General features: G+C 37.2%; 2 protein-coding genes across 2 annotated transcripts in view; one reads left to right on the top strand and one right to left on the bottom strand.

Annotated features, from left to right (window-relative positions):
- iqgap2 (IQ motif containing GTPase activating protein 2) overlaps positions 1-20,744 on the top strand; it is a 65,532-nt gene that overhangs the window by 29,435 nt on the left and 15,353 nt on the right. The window contains exons 3-15 of the mRNA XM_059550189.1: positions 5,196-5,352; positions 6,503-6,580; positions 7,675-7,751; positions 11,495-11,562; positions 12,752-12,865; positions 12,973-13,151; positions 15,115-15,202; positions 15,491-15,654; positions 15,741-15,828; positions 16,269-16,429; positions 16,515-16,681; positions 16,788-16,912; positions 17,836-17,999. Of these exons, the coding sequence (XP_059406172.1) occupies positions 5,196-5,352; positions 6,503-6,580; positions 7,675-7,751; positions 11,495-11,562; positions 12,752-12,865; positions 12,973-13,151; positions 15,115-15,202; positions 15,491-15,654; positions 15,741-15,828; positions 16,269-16,429; positions 16,515-16,681; positions 16,788-16,912; positions 17,836-17,999 (1,630 nt within the window). The remainder of the gene's footprint in view (positions 1-5,195; positions 5,353-6,502; positions 6,581-7,674; positions 7,752-11,494; positions 11,563-12,751; positions 12,866-12,972; positions 13,152-15,114; positions 15,203-15,490; positions 15,655-15,740; positions 15,829-16,268; positions 16,430-16,514; positions 16,682-16,787; positions 16,913-17,835; positions 18,000-20,744) is intronic.
- Positions 17,933-20,243, bottom strand: f2rl2 (coagulation factor II (thrombin) receptor-like 2). Its single transcript, XM_059550190.1, has 3 exons — positions 20,089-20,243; positions 18,108-19,320; positions 17,933-18,064 (listed from the first exon to the last, which is right to left on the bottom strand). Exons 1-2 carry the CDS (start codon positions 20,174-20,176, stop codon positions 18,299-18,301), a joined length of 1,110 nt encoding a protein of 369 aa, XP_059406173.1. The 5' UTR covers positions 20,177-20,243; the 3' UTR covers positions 17,933-18,064; positions 18,108-18,298.

Raw genomic sequence — 20,744 nt, 5'->3', positions numbered from 1 at the left:
ACTTCCATCAAGTATATTTATGACAATTATAATTGCATACAGTTAGTGTTGGCGGTATGGTTATGTTCTGGGCAACACTCCACACGCCTGTCTATGCAGCCATGCTTGAACAGAGCAGGGAGAGCAGCAAGACAAACCCCACTGGGGTACAGAACAGAACCATTATAAGCATATATAATTACAATTCACAATTACATGAGTTGTAAACAAAATGTGTTAGAGACCGCCTCCAATGAAGACACTGTAAAGAAAGAACAAGTTAAATCGGATTACAGGTTCAGTTGGTGGAGTTGGGGTTGGAGGAGGGAGTTAATTGCAAGCAGCAATGCGATGGAAGAGACACTGAATAATGGGAATTTAAATAGACCGCAGGTGATAGGTGTCAAGATTGGATTGGTACACATCAGGAACAGCTGACTGTCAGCTGATGCAAGCGTGACTAACGTGGCCTGACTGAACTAACGCAATGCTCGATTGCCTTGTATGTTTCCTGGGTCTCCGCTGGTTCCGTCCAGCTTTCCTACGTCTCCTGGGTCTCCACTTGTTCTGTCCAACTCTCCTACATCTCTTAAGCATCCACCCAGTCTCCCTCTCCCACCTCCTCTACAACCAGCAAGTTCCTCAGCCCTATCTCCGCTGGGGCCTTTCAGTTCCTCAGCTCACCCTCAGTCAGCACCAACGGGGTGCTCTGATCCGCCTTGGGACTTCCAGTCTCCAGCTCCGCTTTTGCGGGAGGTTCCCCTGTCTCCGCCTCCAGCCTCCAAGTTCTGGACTCCACCTTGGTCCTTCGACCCATCAGCTCCGCCTTGGCTCCTAGCTCCCTTGTCTCCACCATGGCCCATCAATCCACTGGATCCACTGGGCTCCCTTGTCCCTCTGGCTCCATCCTAGTCAGTTGTCGACCATCCGCTGCCTTAGGACTCCACTCCTCTTGCTCCGCTTCATCATTCCATCCCTCTGGCTCTGTCAGGCTCCTCCTTCCCTTCGGCTCTTCCCTCGTCATCAGTTGTTCTGGCTCTGCCCCAGTCTTCCGGATCCCCATCTCTACCTCAGTCGCCTGAGCCATCAGCTCCGCATTGGCCATCTGGATTCTCAGTGTCCCCTTGCTCTCCATCTGCTCGGCAGCATCCCGAGCTCCTTGTCCATCAGCTCCGTCTCCACCCCTTGCTCTCCATCTGCTCGGCAGCATCCCGAGCTCCTTGTCCATCAGCTCCGTCTCCATCAGTCGCCCCCCTGGAGTTGTCAGCCCATCCTCCACCATGACTCCTCCCTCCGTCGTCTCCACCATGGGCTGCTTTTCTAGCTGGTCTCTGAATCTCCATCTTGCTCCTCCTGCTCCTGGCCTCCCGATGGCTCATCCCACCCTCCACTGCCCCATAGACTTTTTTTGGACTATTTTTGTTTCTGCCCTCTTCCCATGGCCTGCCCCTTGCTTGCCCCATGCCTGCCTCCTGAACCCCGCCCTCCCTCCTCTGTTGGAATATGTAGCACGAGGATGCACCTTTAATTCACAAAATTTAATTTGCAAAATTTAATTCACAATTTAATATTTTTGGTCACAAATGCGACCATTTTAGTCGCAGTCTGGAGTCCTGATTCTGCTGTATCTCAAAATGAATTAAGCGTGCCAGTGACCTCTGAATTTACCAGCTCTAAACTCTGCTTTCATTTCTGTTAGAATGAAGTGACAAATGATTAACTAAAGGTTTGTGAACAGCAGCATAATATTGACATTTTAACTGATTCAATCAATTCTAAATAGTTTAACTTTCTTCAATGTATAGCATGTTTCTTACCCAACCAGATCTGTTCAATTCTAACGCTGATTATAGATTCGTTTGCTTAAGCATAGAATCACCCATGAATCAGCAGAAGGGATGAATTACAGATATTTGAGCTTTTTAAATCAAGACTTCCCCATGTTTTTGAACTGAATGCAGGACACTTAGCTTTCAGTTGGTTGGGCAGCCCTGAAGGGCCCAATGCCAGTTTTCTTCACTGGCAAGGGAAAAGATATGCCAGTGTAGGTGCCATGACAATATGGCTTTCTCTGAATATGTCAAAGGTGACTTTTGTCAGCTGGTCACTGACTAGTAGCAACCAGATTGGAATGTTTTTGTCCTGGATGATCCAGGTGAATTTTCAATAATTCAGTGATCTGGGAAACTAGTAATAGTTTAATAAACCATGATGTAAGGTTATAACCATGATTTTGAGCTATTATTGCACATTAAAACATAGTAAATTATTTTCCAAATTATGTATTGTAAATTCTTTTGGAAGGAAAACAATGTTTAATTCAGAATATATAATATATACATAGATGTTAATTGTTATTAACAAGGCTGCATTTATTTATTTAAGAATACAGTAAGAACAAAAAACATTAAAATAAAGTTTTTTGTTTGTTTGTTTGAATGTAATATACATGTAATTTATTTATTCTTATGATGCCATAGCAGAGTCTTCAGCAGCCATTTCTCCAGTCTTCAGTGTCACATGATCCTTCAGAAATGTTTTGGTGCTTAAACATTTCTTATTATTACCAATGTTGAAAACGGTTATGCTGCTTAACATTTTTGTGGAAACCATGAGGTTTTAGGATTATATGATGAATAGAATGTTGGAAAGAACACCCTTTTTTTAATAGAAATATATTGCAACAGTGTATAAGGCTTTACTCTCACTTTCGATTAAATGCATCCTTTTGTCTCAAAAGTCTCAATTTATAAAAACATTTTATAACAAAAAATATTAGTTACATTTTTATGGTGAGATTTTTTTGTGATACATGAATGGGAATCTTTGAAAAACACTGATGTCATGACTGATGTCATGCGCGTGCGTAGTATGTGTTAGGTATGTAGACATGCGCAGCATTTTAAAGGCAAGCATGAACACACATACACAGTACATAGTGTTGTGGCTGCTCAATAGTGATGTCTGGTTCGCGAATGACTCATTCGATTTAACCGGTTCTTCTTAGTGAACCGGTTGAACCAGTTCACCAAATCGAACTGAATAGTTTGAAACGGTTCGCGTCTCCAATAAGCATTAATCCACTAATGACTTAAGCTGTTAACTTTTTTAATGTGGCTGACACTCCCTCTGTGTTAAAACAAACCAATATCCCGGAGTAATTCATTTACTCAAACAGTACACTGACTGAACTGCTGTGAAGACCGAACTGAAGATGAACACCGAGCCGAGCCAGATAACGAACGAACATGCCCACTGCTGGAGCGGTTCTCGTTCTCGAGTCAAGAACCGGGTGCATCGGTTTTCGGATCACCAGTACACTGAACTGGGAACTGTTTCCTCCGGACATGTCAGATTTGAGAACCGATGAGCTGATTTTCGTTCTCCAGTCAAGAACTGGTTGCATTGGTTTTTGGATCACCAGTACACTGAACCGAAAACCGTTTCTGTCGGACGCGTCCGACTTGAGAACCGATGAGCTGATGATACTGTGCATGCATGTAATTTTTTTTTTAAAGATGAATGTATCTAATCTGAAATTGAAAGTGTAAAAAAAAGTGAAAGTGACCTACAGCCAAGTATGTTGACCCATACTCGGATTTCATGCTCTGCTTTCAACCCATCCAAAGTGCACGCGCGCACACACACACACACACACGCACACACACACCCGGAGCAGTGGGCAGCCATTTATGCTGCGGCACCCGGGGAGCAGTTGGGGGTTCGGTGCCTTGCTCAAGGGCACCTAAGTCGTGGTATTGAGGGTGGAGAGAGAACTGTACATGCACTCCCCCCACCTACAATTCCTGCTGACCCGAGACTCGAACTCACAACCTTTCGATTGTGAGTCCAAGTCTCTAACCATTAGGCCACGACTTCCCCTAATCTGTATATTTTGTTAAACTGTAGATTCTGTTAGATTATAGGCCAAAGGGGTTTTCAGGGAAATTGGACAATAATTAAGACTCTAAAGATGATTTAAGGCATGATTTATGAAATATCTGTTCTGTATTTATAGTTAATGATGACCAGTGTTTGGAATAACGAGTGCATGTAATGTGCAATAAATATTGAAAGTTATGTATGAACACCTGTCTGTTCTACTCATTTTAACTGACTTGTGAAAACTGCTCCAAAAAAATAAATAAAACAAAACCGGTAAACCGAAGGCTTGAATCAGGGGCAATCTGGCAAAACGTAAGTTTATTTAATAACAAATAAATCGCAATGGATTATGTATAGTAAGTGGATCATGGTTTTTGCGCTGATGACACCTAATTTATTTACTTTATAACTTCAAGACTTAAATCCTCCTATGCAAATTATTGTTACTGTATTTGGGTGCGTTGTTACAAAACTTAATTGTAAACTTTTCATGATTATGAGGTTTTAACTGACTAAAGTTATGATTACTGACTTTATTTGAATGTTTGATAGACTTGACGTCATTACGTCATCACCAATGACATCATGGTTTTTTGGCTGTTTTCACAGATATGTGTATACGCAAATCATTTAAAAAATGTTGCTTGTATACGTGAAACTCTTTAAAAATGCAAGGGAAAACGTTTTTCTGCAGTCTTGACATGAGATGAAGGGTGACAGTAGTACCTTAATATAAACTGTTCATGTCAATATTTAACATTTGGCTTTGAAAACAGGTGTCCTTTCACATTTTATTTTTATTTTTGGTTCATATTCTTTATTCCAAGTCTTTTAACAGGCTATTATGTAGAAAACATAAGGGTTTATACAAAATAAGAGAATAAGACACAAACAGGTTGTGATCCTCTTGAGTTCACTTTTTTTTTTTTTTACTTCTTTAACAAGTTTAGAAATATTAATCTCATATTTAATGATGCTGAGAGAGAATTTTTGATGCCAATAAGCATGATTGTGCTTTCTTATTAAGTTATTAATTCTTGTTAATAAATGGATTTTGTGCCTTCAGCTTTTCCTCTTCTGTAATTCATTTAAAGGCTTAGCTTGTTAACACACTTGTTTTCCAGTAGAAATCTGTTTTGAAGTATATTATATTCAATAAATAATGAATAAATAAATGCATGTAAAACCATGGTGCTATCATTTGAAAGTGTCGATTTCATATTGTAGTGAAATACCTACCAGTTGTAATATTTAGCGTTTGCTGTAAGTCTATTACGTTTAAGTATATCTTGCTTATTTGAGGAGCTAAAATGTGAACCTTTTGGTTTCAGATGGATTGAGGCCTGTCTGGGGGAGCAGCTGCCTCCCACAACAGAACTGGAGCATGGTTTGAGGAATGGCGTCTATCTCGGAAAACTGGCTAAGTTCTTTGCTCCCCAGTTGGTGTCAGAGAAGAAGATTTATGACAGGGACCAATCTCGTTATAAGGTACTGATTTTCTTATGTTATTTATTGGTTTTTAGCAACTCTTTAGCTCAGCACAGAACTGTTACCCAGCTGCTCCTAAAAAGTACATTTGGAAAGTCACACCTTTTAGTAAATATAGGTTTCAACCCCAAACACTGACTTTGTGAACATAGCCAGTATGTCACATTGCTTTACCAGGATGTGCCTTTTCAAATGCAACACAGACATTCTCACATCCTGAAAGTCTCATTCCCATGGGAGGAGAAATTTTAGGTTGGGAATTCCCTGAGACTGAATTGTGCCCACTGATAGTGATGTTTATTTGCATATGCTATCTGCATTGTTTTAGTACCTGATTCACTAAAGCAATTATGTAAATCAGGTAAAGATGCATGTACTGTACACCCAATCATTTTGTGGTGAACTCAGTGTGCATGCCACAGCATAGAAAGTCATGTTTGTGCTGAAACTAATGATAATTATTGCTGTTTAAGAGCGTTTAGTACATAGTTAATAAAATTTTGAATAACTAGGCTATATTGCCATTTTTTTAGAAGTCTCTTATGTTTAGCAAAGCTGCATTTTCTTAATAAAAAAAAACAGCGGTATTGTGAAATCAAGCGTCAGCGTCAGTTCTGGCAGGTCACGTTAGTCACGCTCACATCAGCTGACTCTCAGCTGATCCACATCTACCTATAGGGATGTGACACCTATCACAGCACCCATCCTTCAGTATTATCATCAGCTTCACATTGCTCAATAGCTAATTACTCTACTCCATCCCCATCTCCTCCTCTAGTTAGTCAGGATTCTGCCTTCTGATTCTCCATTGAATCAGACTACTTTGTAAAATGTTACATTCAATTATTGAACTTTTATGATATCTGCAGTTCATTTATGTTTGTTCTCTTCTGTTTACCCTTCAAACTATTAATTTCCTTAAAAAAACGAATAACTGCCACAAATTTTTGAACTGTAGTGTACCTGTCTGATGCATTTCAGTAGCTCATTTACTTTATTAATTAGATGCATTTATTAGAAACAAAAGTCAGTGAGAAACAGATTCCCAACACTTTCAAGCTTTATGTGTAATTCCATTTTAACGGTTCATGAAATGTGCATGAAACATGTTACTGTTGCATGTATTTATTTTGTTTTGTACTTTCTCCAGCACTCAGGACTACATTTCAGACACACAGATAACACTGTGCAGTGGCTCAGAGCCATGGAGTCTGTTGGTTTGCCCAAGGTAAGACCCAAGTTCACAGTTTTAAAGAAACACTTTTCTTTGCCATCTTCTCTCTCTGAAGATAACAGTGCTTTTTATTAGATTAACATAATCAAACAAAACAAAACTGTCCCCTGTACACATTGTGTGCCCAGTGGATGGATAGTTATTTTATGTACCATAAGATGAATGCAGAAATGCTTCTATACAATTTTATTTATTTTAATTTTAACTGCTAAACTGCAATGTGCAGTGCATTACATAAAGCCACAGAAGTAAAAGGGCATCATGTTTAGATACACTATATAGATAAAAGTATGTGCGCACTGAACACCAATATGTGCTTGTTAAATATTTTCAAGAGCATTGACATTATTAGTGAGTCCCTTTGCTTCTACAAGAAAGATTTGCCACTAGATTGTAAAAATGACTGCAAGGACTTGCTGTAATTCAGAAATGAGCATCCAGGTCAGGTATTGATGTGGGCTGACACTGTTCAATTCATCCTGAAGGTGTTCAGTGGGATTCAGGTCTGGAGGCCTGTTCAGACTCAGTAAATCATTTCTATATGGATATATATTGATTGATCTTTTCAAAGCTGTTGCAAATAAAGTTGGCAGCACACAGTTCTCTAGAATGTCATTTTCATTGTGTGCTATAGAAATGTCTTCATTGGAATAAAAGAGATCAAAAATGAACTCTCCAAACCTGTATGACTTTCTTCTGTGAAACATGAAAGAAGATATTTTGACAAATCAATCAATCAATCAATCAATATATTCCACTATATTCCACTATATTCCAATCATTCTTGATTAACTCTACATTTAGTTAATATCCATTTAGTACTATCCATTTTGAAATAAATTTACAGTTTTATTCAGCAAGGACAAATTAAATTAAATCATCCTGAAAAAAATTATCAACTGTTTAATAACATTGATAATAACAGCATATCAGAATCATTTTTGAAAGGTCATGTGACAATTAAGACTTGAGTAATCACAGCTGAAAATTCTGGAATAAATTACATTTTTAAAATATATTCAAATAGAAGACAGTTGTTGTAATGTATTATTTATTAAAAATCTTGAATATTGTTATTCCTCTTTCAGATATTCTATCCTGAGACCACCGATGTGTATGATCGCAAGAATATGCCCAAGGTGATCTACTGCATTCATGCACTGAGGTACTAAAGACCTTTTTTTTCATTGAATATTTAAAACAGATTCACCGACCGTTAGCTAATAAGCTTGCTTCATTGGGTTTCATAACCTGAAATTATAAGAATGCTGGTTACTCTGTGGTCATGGTTTCGCAATCTTTCAGTTGTGACAGCAGGTTTGTAGAGCATGACTGCAGCTTCCTCTCGGCAGCCATTGTCATGGCAATCTCACCACTGAGAAAAGCAGATGTTTTTTGGGGTAATGGTCTGACTAGGGGGTGCCTCGTGGTGCATCTACCCACCAGGCCTGCTGCTTAACTTCCTGCCAGTCTTAGGTCATTCCCTGTCACTGTTTCCTGACAATTCCTGTCACCGTGCTCCAGAGACAAAACTGCTTTTCACACGTCCTCTGTTATGCAGATCGTCCTCAGGTCATTGACTTCCTGAGAGCAGTACTGCAGGATGTAAGCGCATCCATCCAGTTATGTTTTATGTTTTTATTTGCTTCATGGATGATCTCCATTCAGTTTTTATGGCCTGCCCAGGATTGAATTCTCTGAAGTATGAACTCTGAGGTGTGATCCTTCACTGTTATGATATCAGATTCCCGCCCTCCACTGCAGGAAGCGTATACTCAGAGATTAGCAGAGGTTTCTGTTTCCTGTTGTAGTTTGCCACCAGTGGAAACATGCTACATACAATCTGACAGCAGTGTCTCGTCTGTCCTACTATAAATGTCTGCCTTTAAAATAAAAGCTCATGAGAATTATGTTATGTTTTATTTTTAAAGTGATCAAAAGTGACAGTAAAGATCCATTTATTTTTAGGTTCCGTTTGGTTATTGCTATCTATTAGGTTAATGCTAATTTACAAATATAATGTTACACTATTATTATATATTAATGCTCATTTAATGCATATTGTTCATTCAGAATACATTATCTAATGTTAATTTCTACAGCTTAAAAATGTTACAAATGTACATCATCATTCATAAGTTTGTTGTAGGGCTGAAACGATTCCTCGAGTTACTCGATTACAAAAATTGAGCCTCTTTTAATTTATTTGAAATCTCACGTCAGGTTCTTTCGCAATGATTTTTTTAATGTGACTCAACGCGTTACGTCACCCACAAAGCGGAAGGAGACACAAGCGCTGCGTCCGAAGTCGCATACTGCAAGGAGTCAGCAGTGTTTTGATTACAATAAACTCTTGTATCACCAAACAGTCTCGGTGTGTGTTTGTGCGTATTAACGTCCATGTTGAACGTGCGGTCCCTCCGTGACCGTCACAAGACCCAGGAGTCTTATTTTCTCTTGCATAATTAATATTGCACTTTAATTAAGCAAAAACACATTTTATCCGATTACTCGATTAATCGATGGAATTTTTGGTAGAATACTCGATTACTAAAATATTCGATAGCTACAGCCCTATTTTGTTGTAAGATTTTTGAACACTTGAATGTGACAGTCAGGACTTTTATAATGTTACAAAAGATTTGAATTTCAAATGAATGCTGTTCTTTTGAACTTTCTACCCATCAAAGAACCCAAGAAATGCATCATTATTATTTTCAGTAACTCTATTGTTTTTATTATCATTGATTATAATAAAAATTTGTTTCTTGAGGAGCAAATCAGCATATTAGAATGATAACTGAAGGCCGTTTTGCCATCACAGGAATAAATAATAATCAAATAAATGCAACCTTGGTAAGCACAAGACACTGCTTTTAAAAAATATATACAAATTTTACTGACCCCAAACTGTAGAACAGTTGTGTGCATTAAGAAGGAACCCAAACTATATTTAGTTCAATAATATCACAGAGAATGGGTGGGCTTTTCTGAAAAACCACAACTCACAAGACATTAGTAACCACACCCTGACAACCACCCACAATAACCTAGAAGTGTGACAGTGAGTTTTGCATGGGCATCATCACTATCCTCAGAACGTTTCATTTAGCAGTCACTTGTAACTTAACATTAATGTTAAGTTATTTATAGGAAACCATACAATGACTCAGTGTAGAAAACGCTTTATGAATCATTTTGAAGTAAAAAGCCAGGTAAGTCATTAGTATCTTAATGTATGCAAATTGTAAGATTTAGACATTAGCAGTTGGTGTGCACAAGGGACTGTGTCTAATGAATGACCACAGGAAGGCTTCTTTTACGGTAAATGATTACCGATAGTGTTTTCCTGCTCGCTCGCTCTCTCTCTCTCTCTCTCTCTCTCTCTCTCTCTCTCTCTTGTGTGTGGGTTGCTTGGCTTCCTCCCTCTGCCTTGCACACACTCTTCCTTCCTGAGCCTGTAGTTAACCCACTCAGTAAGACTAGACAACACTGTGACTGTGCCCAGAGAAAATCCTGTGTGGCTCAGGCATCATTAAATCACCATCAGCATATACTCTGCATTAGATAGTAGACGCATGTATATAAGCATTTTCTTTTAATTTTATTTCCAAGATCAACATTGTTTTAGGTTACAGTATATATATATATATTATGTATTTATATTTTGATAACCAAGGAAATTTTTGTCTGCATAGTTCTAAACAATAAACAAGCTTGTGACTCATGAGGTATAGTGACCTACATCTCTTATATCCGTTAAACCACTTAACCTTTGGCCCTTGTGTAGAATGTAGGATATTTTACACCAGACTGTGTCTATCTCTCTGGCTGTTGATGTAGGGGTCAAAGTTAAGGAAGGCATGTTAAGTTTATCTGTCATAAACGCTCAGGCGCATACCGCTCAAAACCCTTCAATAATTCATTACTGTTTGTCTGTTTGTCCTCAATCAGTCGACAGATACAAATTTAATGCAGTTTCCAGCATCTGTTGCACACTAACTGCAGGCTATTTTCCTTTTACAAAAGTATTATAGGGCTTTACTTAACTCAACTGCATACTGACATCTAGTGGATGAACATTAGAACTACATATATGATTTTAATGCTTTGTGTTGCAAATAAGGCTAGTAAAATATTTAAAACGGTGCTTCTCAACGGTTGTGGCCTTAGGGCACAACACAGAATTAAACTGGGAACATGTCTCTTGCCTGTATAATTTGGCTGCTGTTACCAAGTGACATTTTAATGCAAGAGTTTGCATTAAAATACCATAGAGTTTCATTGTGTAGTTGACATGACATTTGATTTGACATCTAAAACTTAACACATTAGGAATTGAGAAGTTGATCAACTATTTACTTTGCTGCATGACTGTGTGATCAAAGCCTAGATAGCAGCACATCTGAGGACAGGAGTTGCTTTGGAATATATATATTTTTAATAAAGAATTTTAAATATTCTTTCAGTTAGATATGTTGCTTTTTCATATTTTAGTAAGACTAAGAGAGTAAAATGGATGGTGTTTATGATTTATGATATGTGATTTTATGATATGTTCCTGTGTTTGTGCATTTATTTATTTTCTTTTGAAGTGTATACTGTATGTAGTGAATGAATTGTGTTTATGTAAATTTGGTACATGTCCTTACATTTTCTTGAATTCAGTGTACTGTATAAATGTGTGGTAAACATTTGAAAAACTGTCTTTGGTGAAACTTTATTTCATTTTTATTATTCTACCATTTTGGAGAGAAATGAAAATGCACAATAATTTTAACTTCCAAAATTATTGTGCATCCTCAGCTCAGACCAGTTTTCTCTGCTGTCTGTTGTGTATAAATCTCTTGCTTTTATATAGTTCATTTATTTATTTATGTATGTATTTATTTGTTCTTCTTTGTGTAGTTTGTACCTGTACAAATTGGGAATTGCCCCTCAGATCCAGGACTTGTTGGGGAAAGTAGACTTTACAGGTATGACACAAAAATCAAACAATTTAGCTCATGTCCAAAGTACTAGGTCTTCCTGTAACCGCAGTACATATTCAGTAGTAATTATATGAACAATAAATAAATAGTTTTTTTCAAAGGCTAATCCTTAACCTATTACTTCAGTCATAAATATGTGATACCTGCAAGCACATACTGTACAAAGCCGTAACCATGTCTTGAACATTGGGGGGGGCAAGTTTATATACTCACACACACACTGCCATTCAAAAGTTTGAGATCAGAAAGTTTTTAATGTGTTTTTTTAAGAAGTTTTTTTTCTGATTCTGATCAAAGCTGCATTCATTTGATCAAAAATACAGAATAAAACTGTTGAAAAAAAATGTTGTTTGTGAAAATTTCTTGAAATTTAAATTAACTTTATATTCAATACTGGAAACAGTTGTACTTCCTATTTTTTGGGACCTGTGATACTTTTTTCAGGAACCGTGTTTCTTCAAAATATAAATTCAGTGTTACAATATACACCACACCCACTATTCAAAAGTTTGGGGTCAGTACATTTTTTTATTGAGCAGCATAACAGTTTCAAAACTGATAATAAATCAGCATATTAGAATGATTTCTGAAGGATCATGTGACACAGAAGACTGGAGATATGGCTGATGAAAATTCAGTGCTGTGTCACAGAAATAAATTATATTTTAAAGCATATTAAAATAGGAAATCAATATTTCACAATATTAATGTTTTTTCTGAATTTCTGTTCAAATAAATACTGTCTTGATGAGCATAAGAGACTCCAGTAAAAAGACATAAAAAATCTAACTAATACCCAAACTTTTGAATGACAGTGTATGTATTAAAAAGCTATATTAATGCCCCACTTGACGGACACACCACTCTCATACAAATCAGAGCACAGAAACTGCCCCGTGACTTTTATTAATAAAATTGCATACTAGATCTCTTATATTACAGCTTATTCATTGTGCTGCTGTTGATTCTGTAGTGGTTTGGTGTTGGCACACTTTGAAGGTGTATTGTAAAATGATTTAAAGTAACAAGGCCCTTGATTTATTCGACGTGAATAAGTACGGATATCATGTTGGTCACTATTTTTATCTGTGCTGATCATAATAAGTAATAACATAAAAAGATATATGTAAAATATGTAGCCTAATTGATAACATTTCATATTCTCTTTCCACAGAGGAAGAAATCAGCAACATGAGGAAAGAACTGGATAAATATGGCATCCAGATGCCCACCTTCAGCAAGATCGGTGGCATCCTGGCCAATGAGCTTTCAGTAGATGAAGCTGCATGTGAGGGACTTCACCTGTTTCTCCTATTCATATGTTTATATTTAATACATATAATCTTCTTGGTCAGGATCACATGTATTTGTTCTCTTTCTTATCTATATCTGTAGTACATGCTGCTGTCTTTGCCATTAATGAGGCCATTGACAAAGGTGATGCAGAGAGCACAATGGTGGCTCTGCAGAACCCCAATGCTTTACTGAGAAACACACAGAAACCACTGGCCCAGGCCTACCAGGACACACTGAGCAAAGCCAAGAGGAACAAAGAGGACCAGGTTTCGGGACAGGTAAACTAGATATTCATATTACAAGTTTAGAAAAGCCCTTAAATTCAAAGTTTTGTGGTTGGTAAGATATTTCATGTATTGTATTCCTGTGATGGCAAAGCAGAATTGTCAGCAGTCATATGGATATTATACAGCAAAAATGATCATATTTCTGCCTGTCAGACACTATTTTTTTCAAAACCAATGCAAACCAAATTCGTATGTGATTTAAATTGGGTTTTTGAAATTACGCACAGTATGAACAAAGCCTTATGTTAGCTAGCATGCTAGCAGTTTCTACACTCACCCAGGACATTCAAAACTGAGGAGATTTCACCCCAGCGCTTCTCTTTCACCTTATGGTTGTGATATGTTTTCGACACATTATTACAGACAGCTGTGTTACTACGAAACATCAAGTGATTTTCTCAGTCTCCAATGAACCCGTTCAGCAGCTGTTTTGCAGTCACACATTGGCAATTGTGAAAGTACTGATGTAATCATATAGCGGTTATCATCCTGATTTCAATCCTAAATATCAAACATGTTTGATATAATGGGGGCAGCCCTGATTTGTGTGCGAGCAGGTCAGGAGGTTCAAGATTCGATCTGTGAACAAGAAAATATACAAAGGTTGCCTGCAAAGCAAGTTTGTCTGTGTTTCTTTTTGCAGCCTCCTTTTAAACAATCTCCAGCATTCCTTTACTTGCAAAATCAGCAGGATTTTGATTAAAACATAACAGAATCAGCCTTACAAGTTAAATGCTGATGCCCTCTAACACTCCTCACGCACTCTGCTGACTCCAGTATCACCTGATCTCCTGATGTGTGCTCAGCTGAAGTCATTTTGTTGTGTGTACACATCTATGGTTGTGTGAGTAGTGTATTACTGCTGCTTTTTTTATTTTTAGACTGATGTAAAGATCTTTGCTCACAGGCACAATGGTGATAGCTCATGTCTTGCTTGGATCAAACCAACCGTTTACCCTGTCCTCTGCACCACCAAATCTATGATTGTTTTTTTTTTAAGTCTTGTTAATAGATAAAGTGTGACATACAGCGAATAAAATAAGTATTGAATACGTCACCATTTTTCTCAGTAAATATATTTCTAAAGGTACTGTTGACCAGATACTTTCACCAGATATCGGTAACAACCCAAGTGATCCATACATACAAATGAAACAAAACAAATAAGTTCAATAAAATGGATGACACAGGGAAAAAGTATTGAGCACGCTTACTGAAATGTATGTAATACTTTGTACAAAAGCCTTTGTTGGTAATGACATCTTCAAGATGCCCTCGGTATGGAGAAACTAGTCACATGCGTTGCTCAGGGGTGATTTTGGACCATTCTTCAACAAAGTCTTCAAGTCTTGAAGGTTCTGTGAGCATCTTCTATTAACTCTGATCTTTAGTTCTTATTTTCTGTTGAATTTAAGTCAGGTGATTGGCTGGGCCATTCTAGCATCTTTATTTTGTTTCTCTGAAACCAATCAAGAGTTTCCTTTGCTGTGTTTGGGATCATTGTCTTTCTGAAATGTCCACTGGTTTCATCTTTATCATCCTGGCACTGTAGGTGTTGGGACAAAACCAGTTAATAATAATTTCCACTGACTAGGGGCAAGATTTTTTTTTCTAAATACTGATATATTTCAGCTGGTGTCTTGGCTTTCCATGCCTTTTTGCTCCTCCCTTTCTTCATGTGTCCAATACTTTTCCCCTGTGTCATTCCATTTTATTACACACACTTTCTGAACTTATTTGTTTTGTTTTCTTTGTATGGATTACTTAGGTTGTTACCGACAACCTAAGTAATCCAGGGTTGTTACTTCTGGTGAAAATTAAATGTTAACAGCACCTTCGGAAATATATTTACTGAGAGAAATGAGAAAAATGGAATGGGAAAAATGGGATGTGTTCAATCCTTATTTAACCCGCTGTATTGTGTGTGTATGTGTGTGTGTGTGTGTGTGTTCAGCGCTCATCTGTTGCATCTGAAGAGAGAGATGTGTATGAAGAATTGCTGACTCAGCAGGAGCTCCAGAGCGGTGTAGACCTTGTGAACAGTAAGTGTTTTATGTATCCATTTATGTGTTTTTGTTTTTTAAGTTTGAACGATTAAAACACATCAAAGGTATGACTTCAATTTTTGGAATAGTTAATATATATTACTTTAGATTAAAGTGAGCATAAGTGTCCATGTGGATGCTTTCATGGAAATACATGTTATAACATAATATAACATATATTTTGTAATTTAGTGGATAGTTATTTATGGGATGCCCTGCAGTTGATGCATACTGTATGGCGTAGTATTATATAAATGTAACGTAATAATGATTTTCTCACACTAGCCTCAGAAGCTATCACACAGTTAAATCAGGCTCTTAATGCAGAGGATCAGAAAGCCCTTCTGGCCAGCCTTAGGTTGCCTGCACTTGGTCTTGTGGGAGTCCTTGATGACAACTCCAGCTTTTACCTGGAGCACTTCACATCCTACAGGCAGCATAAAGTTAAGGTACTAAAGCGGACTTTTCCGTATCAGGTAAAATAATTTTTCAGTCAAATGAGTTTGATGAGAATATTTATGACATTCGTATGCAGGATGCTGGTGCAGGTGCTTATCTGGAGAGGGAAGAGATTCAGAGGGTCATCACTTCCTGTAACGAGTTTGCAGAGGCCGAGAAACTAAGTATGACGCACACATACATGTAGCCTTGATGCCCAGAATGTAGTGTATCTGTATTTCATTGTTTCTAATTCAAAATCAAAAAGTGAATTTATAATGTAAAATAAGATTTTAAAAAAACAAAAACAAATTGAGATTATAAACATTTAACAGTGTTAATTAATTATTTTTTAAATAGAAAAATGTGTTTTTAAAGATTTAGTGAACATTAGATAATGGCTGAGGTAATTATACTACAATAGGGAAACTGAGCTTAAATAGCCAATATTGACCATTATATAACCAAACTGGACTGATGCAGATCAATAAAAAAACTCACTAAAAGCAGCTGATCACTGATTTAGCACCAGTTTATACTGTAGTTCCCTATTAAGTATGAACTTATATGATTCTTTTGTTTGTTTGCCTGATACTACTGATTATTTTGCTCTTAATGGACACAGAGCAGGAAGCGGTTGTTGCGATCAATGAAGCTATCCGACGAGGCGTTCCAGAAGAGACCGTGGAGGCGCTTCTGAACCCAGAGGCTCAGTTACCCATCGTCTATCACACTGCTGCCAGCCTTTACCAGGCCGAGCTCTTCAGCCTGCAGCTTGGCTGTCAGGTCAGTTTCCTTAACTCTCTTATTCCACGTGTAGCTCTTTCTTGTCCCTACTTAGAAAACTAGTTTTCATTTTTTACCATCTCAGAACAAGGCCGGTCTTACTCATGAGGAGCTGTGTGTAGCTGTGGAGATGCTTTCTGCTGTGTCTGTGTTAAATGAGGTTCTGGACACTAAAGACTCTGTGGGTGTCATTGAGCAGCTCAGTGACTCTCCACTGAGCTTCAGTGGTCTGGATGCTGACAATTTACAGAGGTACAGTGATACTACTGACTGAAAAAGAGAGAGGTGTCACACTATGTGGCACACTAAGACAAAATTAAGTCATTTACTTCATTAAGTGGATGTATTGCTTTGTTAGATATGCAGACACACTGATCCGTCTCAGAGCTGAGTCCCTCGCTCAGGGTCAAGAGTTCATCACATGGAATGATGTTCAGAAATGCATCGACACTGTCAATGTCCAGGTGCACGAGGAACATGAGAGTAAGCAAACTTCGAAATATATTGTACAATATCATTCAAAAGTTTTTTGTGAGTATGATAGTTTTTTTTATTTATTATTATTTAGCAAGGATACATTAAATTGTTAAAAAGTGAGAGTAAAGACATTGGTAATATTCCAAAAGATATTTCTATTTGTCAAGGAATCCTTAAGTAATGTATTGCAGTTTCCACAAAATGATTAAAAGGCACAGCTGTTTTTAACACTGATAAGAATAAGACAGTTTCTTGGACACAAAATCAGCATATTGATTTGCATATTGATTTGATTTGATCCGCATATCAGAGTGATCAGCATTGTCATCGCGGGAATAAATTACATTTTAAAATACAAACAAATAGAAAACAGCTATTTAATAATATCTCACTATATTACTGTTTTTACTGTATTTTAAACAAATAAATGTAGCCTTGATAAACATAAGAAACTTCTTTCAAAAACCTTTTAAAAAATCTTACTGAACCCTAAACTTTCTAATAGTAGTGTACATTTCTAAATGTTCACCACAGAAGTTGGAAAAGGAAGTATATCAATAGAACATATTCCGTTTTAATGAATTTATGTAATATTACAAAAAGCAGACTAAGTGGTCTTCTTAGTAATGATGTGTTTCATAGACATGTCTGTTTTATAGAAAGTTACTCCATAATGTGTATGAATTGAACTTCATTTATCCAATGTATTGAAATCCCACAAAAAAAGTTTTATTGAACATTTAAAGATTCTCACAAGTAAACATTAACAACATAGTAAACATAAGCTTTGATTCATTCAATTATAATATAAAACATTATATATGATCTTGAAACAACATGTTAATGTATAAACAACAAATGTCATTTTCTTAATCAGTGACAATATTTCATTGAATATTCCAGTTTAAATTCCCATGTTCCCTGTGTAGGAGTCATTGCTATCGCTGAGATCAACGAAGCCCTAAATTGTGGAGATCCAGAGAAGACACTCACCGCCCTCCTACTCCCTACAGCTAAACTACAGGGAGTCAATCCAGCCAACGCCAAACACTATCACAATCTACTGCTGGCCACCAAAGACCTCATCTGCAAGGTGAAACTGAATAACAGTGCTGAACCACTGAAACGTCTAAGAGGTTACATCTGTTACTTCAGATACTCTTTTCTTATACAAATTATCTGGACACTTTTTACTCAACACTCAGCTTTCCTGGTCTCAAAGATTTTGTATGCAGCTTGACTTAGTTTCATGTTCACACTTGAGTGTAAGTGGCCAACTCCTGATCAAGTCAGGAGCCTCTTCTGAAGTCAACCACAACATCCTCAACCCACTGTTAAGCCATTTTACATAAGGAAGTCCCCCTCGCAAAACATCCTGGTATTTAAAAGGACTCATCTCATGGACAAAGCCATTGAAGCACTAGAGCTAAAGGGTGTAAACTTGACTTGGGAAGTCGAAGTCTTTGTGAGGAGATATGAGAGGAAGGGGTCCAGACAGCTGTGGAAAGAACACAGACATACGGCTGCTTTGTAGTAATAATACAAGTCATACTGCTGCTGAGTGTACAGCTTCACATAGTGTGCAAAAAGAAGTGCATTACATGGGGCAAAGCACACTAAAAAGATCCCAAACACCAGCGTACTGGCCTTTATGTAGTGTTTCCAGTCACAACTGGAACGATTTAGATGGTAAATGATGGATCCGTAAGCAAATGTGATGACTAGCGATGGCAGGATGAACCCCAGGCAGATCAGACTCAATCTATATGGAATCAAAGCTCGGTTGAAAGCTTTTTCATAAGACTGGATATCATGACACGTCACCATCTTTTGTTCAAGAACTTGGAAGCTTTGCTGAATCATAAACTCAGGTATCAACGCAATAGCAAAAACCATCCAAATGGATAAACTGGTGCAGATCCCATAGTACTTTTTCGACATTGTCCTGTAGAAGAACGGGTGGACCACTGCAAGGTAGCGCATCACACTAATACACATGTGGGCATGGATCGAGCTGTAGATGTTCCCATAAAAGCAGGCAGTCACCATCTTGCAGGCGAGCTCACCAAAGATCCAGTCATTGTTATTGAGGTGATAGTGGACTCTGAATGTGAGGGAAATGAGCAAGAGGAGGTCTGAAACTGCTAGGCTAAAGTATAGGAAACCAGTGGAAAGATTCTTTCTTCCACTGAGGCAGGTTAACACAAAGACATTAGAGGGGATCCCGATGAGGATGGCTAGGATGTACGCGGAGGGAATGATCCAAGTGCTGACAATTCCAGTGGTGTGATCGATGACATTGGCACTGGCGTTTATCACAGGCATCTGGAAGGATGAGTTTAAGACTATTGTTCCAGGATAGGTTTTAGGGTGAGGTGGCTTGTTTGAAAGAATTATTCTGGAATCTTTTGATACTAAATAAAAATGTTAGAAAACAATGTTAAAAGACAGATTTATACTGAAAATGTGAGTACATTTAAACTAAAGTGAAGACAATTCAACAGGAAATTTTTGATTGGATAATAATTAATAGCAGATATGGCTTCAAGTTTTATTCAATTTGTGCTGTTAATAAGAAGATTAACAATAAGAAGAAGAACATTACACATTTCATGCAAATGCATTCTTATTTTTGTTACTTTATTATCTACAGTAAAACAATCTGGAAAACGCTGAATTGACTTTGAAATGTAAAGTGAACAAATACATTAAAGCCATTTGAACAGACAGTTTTGGAAATTAAATAAAGGTTGTTTAGTTTTAGTGTTTAATATTATAGGCACAGATGTTCCGTATTTACCACACGACAAACATTTTTTAAGGTTAATAATGAGTTTAAAGTGTTACATTTTTAATCATCTAACAATGTATTTACTTGCTACATTTAATTGATTTTAGTGTAATATTTCGGGGTAATGTCTCTGACTCTTTTTGTTGTTCTTTCAGCAGTGTGTAACCACCTAAAATTCTCCAACTCACCATCGTTATGTTGCTAGATTTTGACCCGTATTTAGAGAATTATTTATTTTAGGTGATGGAAAATGTTGATCGCCAGAGACTGCTACAGTAGCTCTGACTAAAAGAGTCAGTTAAAGGGCAATTCAAGTTTTCTTCGCCACAGAAATCCAAATTCATATCTCTACCACATAGCAAGAAAGAGAAAGAGAAAGTTTCTCTCTTACCTGAATCTTGAAGCGAGACCTCAAACATGAATGGTAATAGCAGAAGCACAAAAACTCTCCACATGTTTGAAAGGTTTTTCCAGTTCATTTTTACGAACTACTGTTCCTCAAACTAGACCGGATTTACAAGCGACTCTTTTGAGGATCACTCTCTGGAGTCTGGACAAATAACTGTCAAGTTGGGAGTTTACATCGAAGGGTGTGATAAGTTGCTGGTTTCCTGTCAAGGCCTTAGGGAGTTTGAGTCACAATTACTCAGTCAAAATACCGCATTTTGCAGGCATGTCAGGAAATGCTGCGAGACAAGAGGCTTCCTCCAAATGCAAATTATGAACCATATTATTTACAAACATTTATAGTTCATAAAGTGATTAGAGGAATGTTTAAATTGTAAACTGTATCCCTATAATTTTTTTTAAAACTTTCTTTCTTTCTTTCAGATAAAGAAAACATTTTTTTTTGTATATTTTGTCTTTTTTGATACATGATCGGTAGAATGATAAACCAATTCTTCCCTATTACTGTGTGAATGTTCCTAAAGTAGGGAAAAGTAATAGACAAAATACTGTACTATATTTTTGTCTCATAAAGGAAAGCAAATCTGTGTTCATGTTTTATTACATTGTCCATCAGTGTTCCTGTATATTATTTAGTTA

The sequence above is a fragment of the Carassius carassius genome, chromosome 5, assembly GCF_963082965.1.
Source record: "Carassius carassius chromosome 5, fCarCar2.1, whole genome shotgun sequence".
NCBI classification, from domain to species: domain Eukaryota; kingdom Metazoa; phylum Chordata; class Actinopteri; order Cypriniformes; family Cyprinidae; genus Carassius; species Carassius carassius.
Note: the sequence above shows the minus strand (reverse complement) of the source record. Positions and strands in the feature narration are given on the sequence as shown.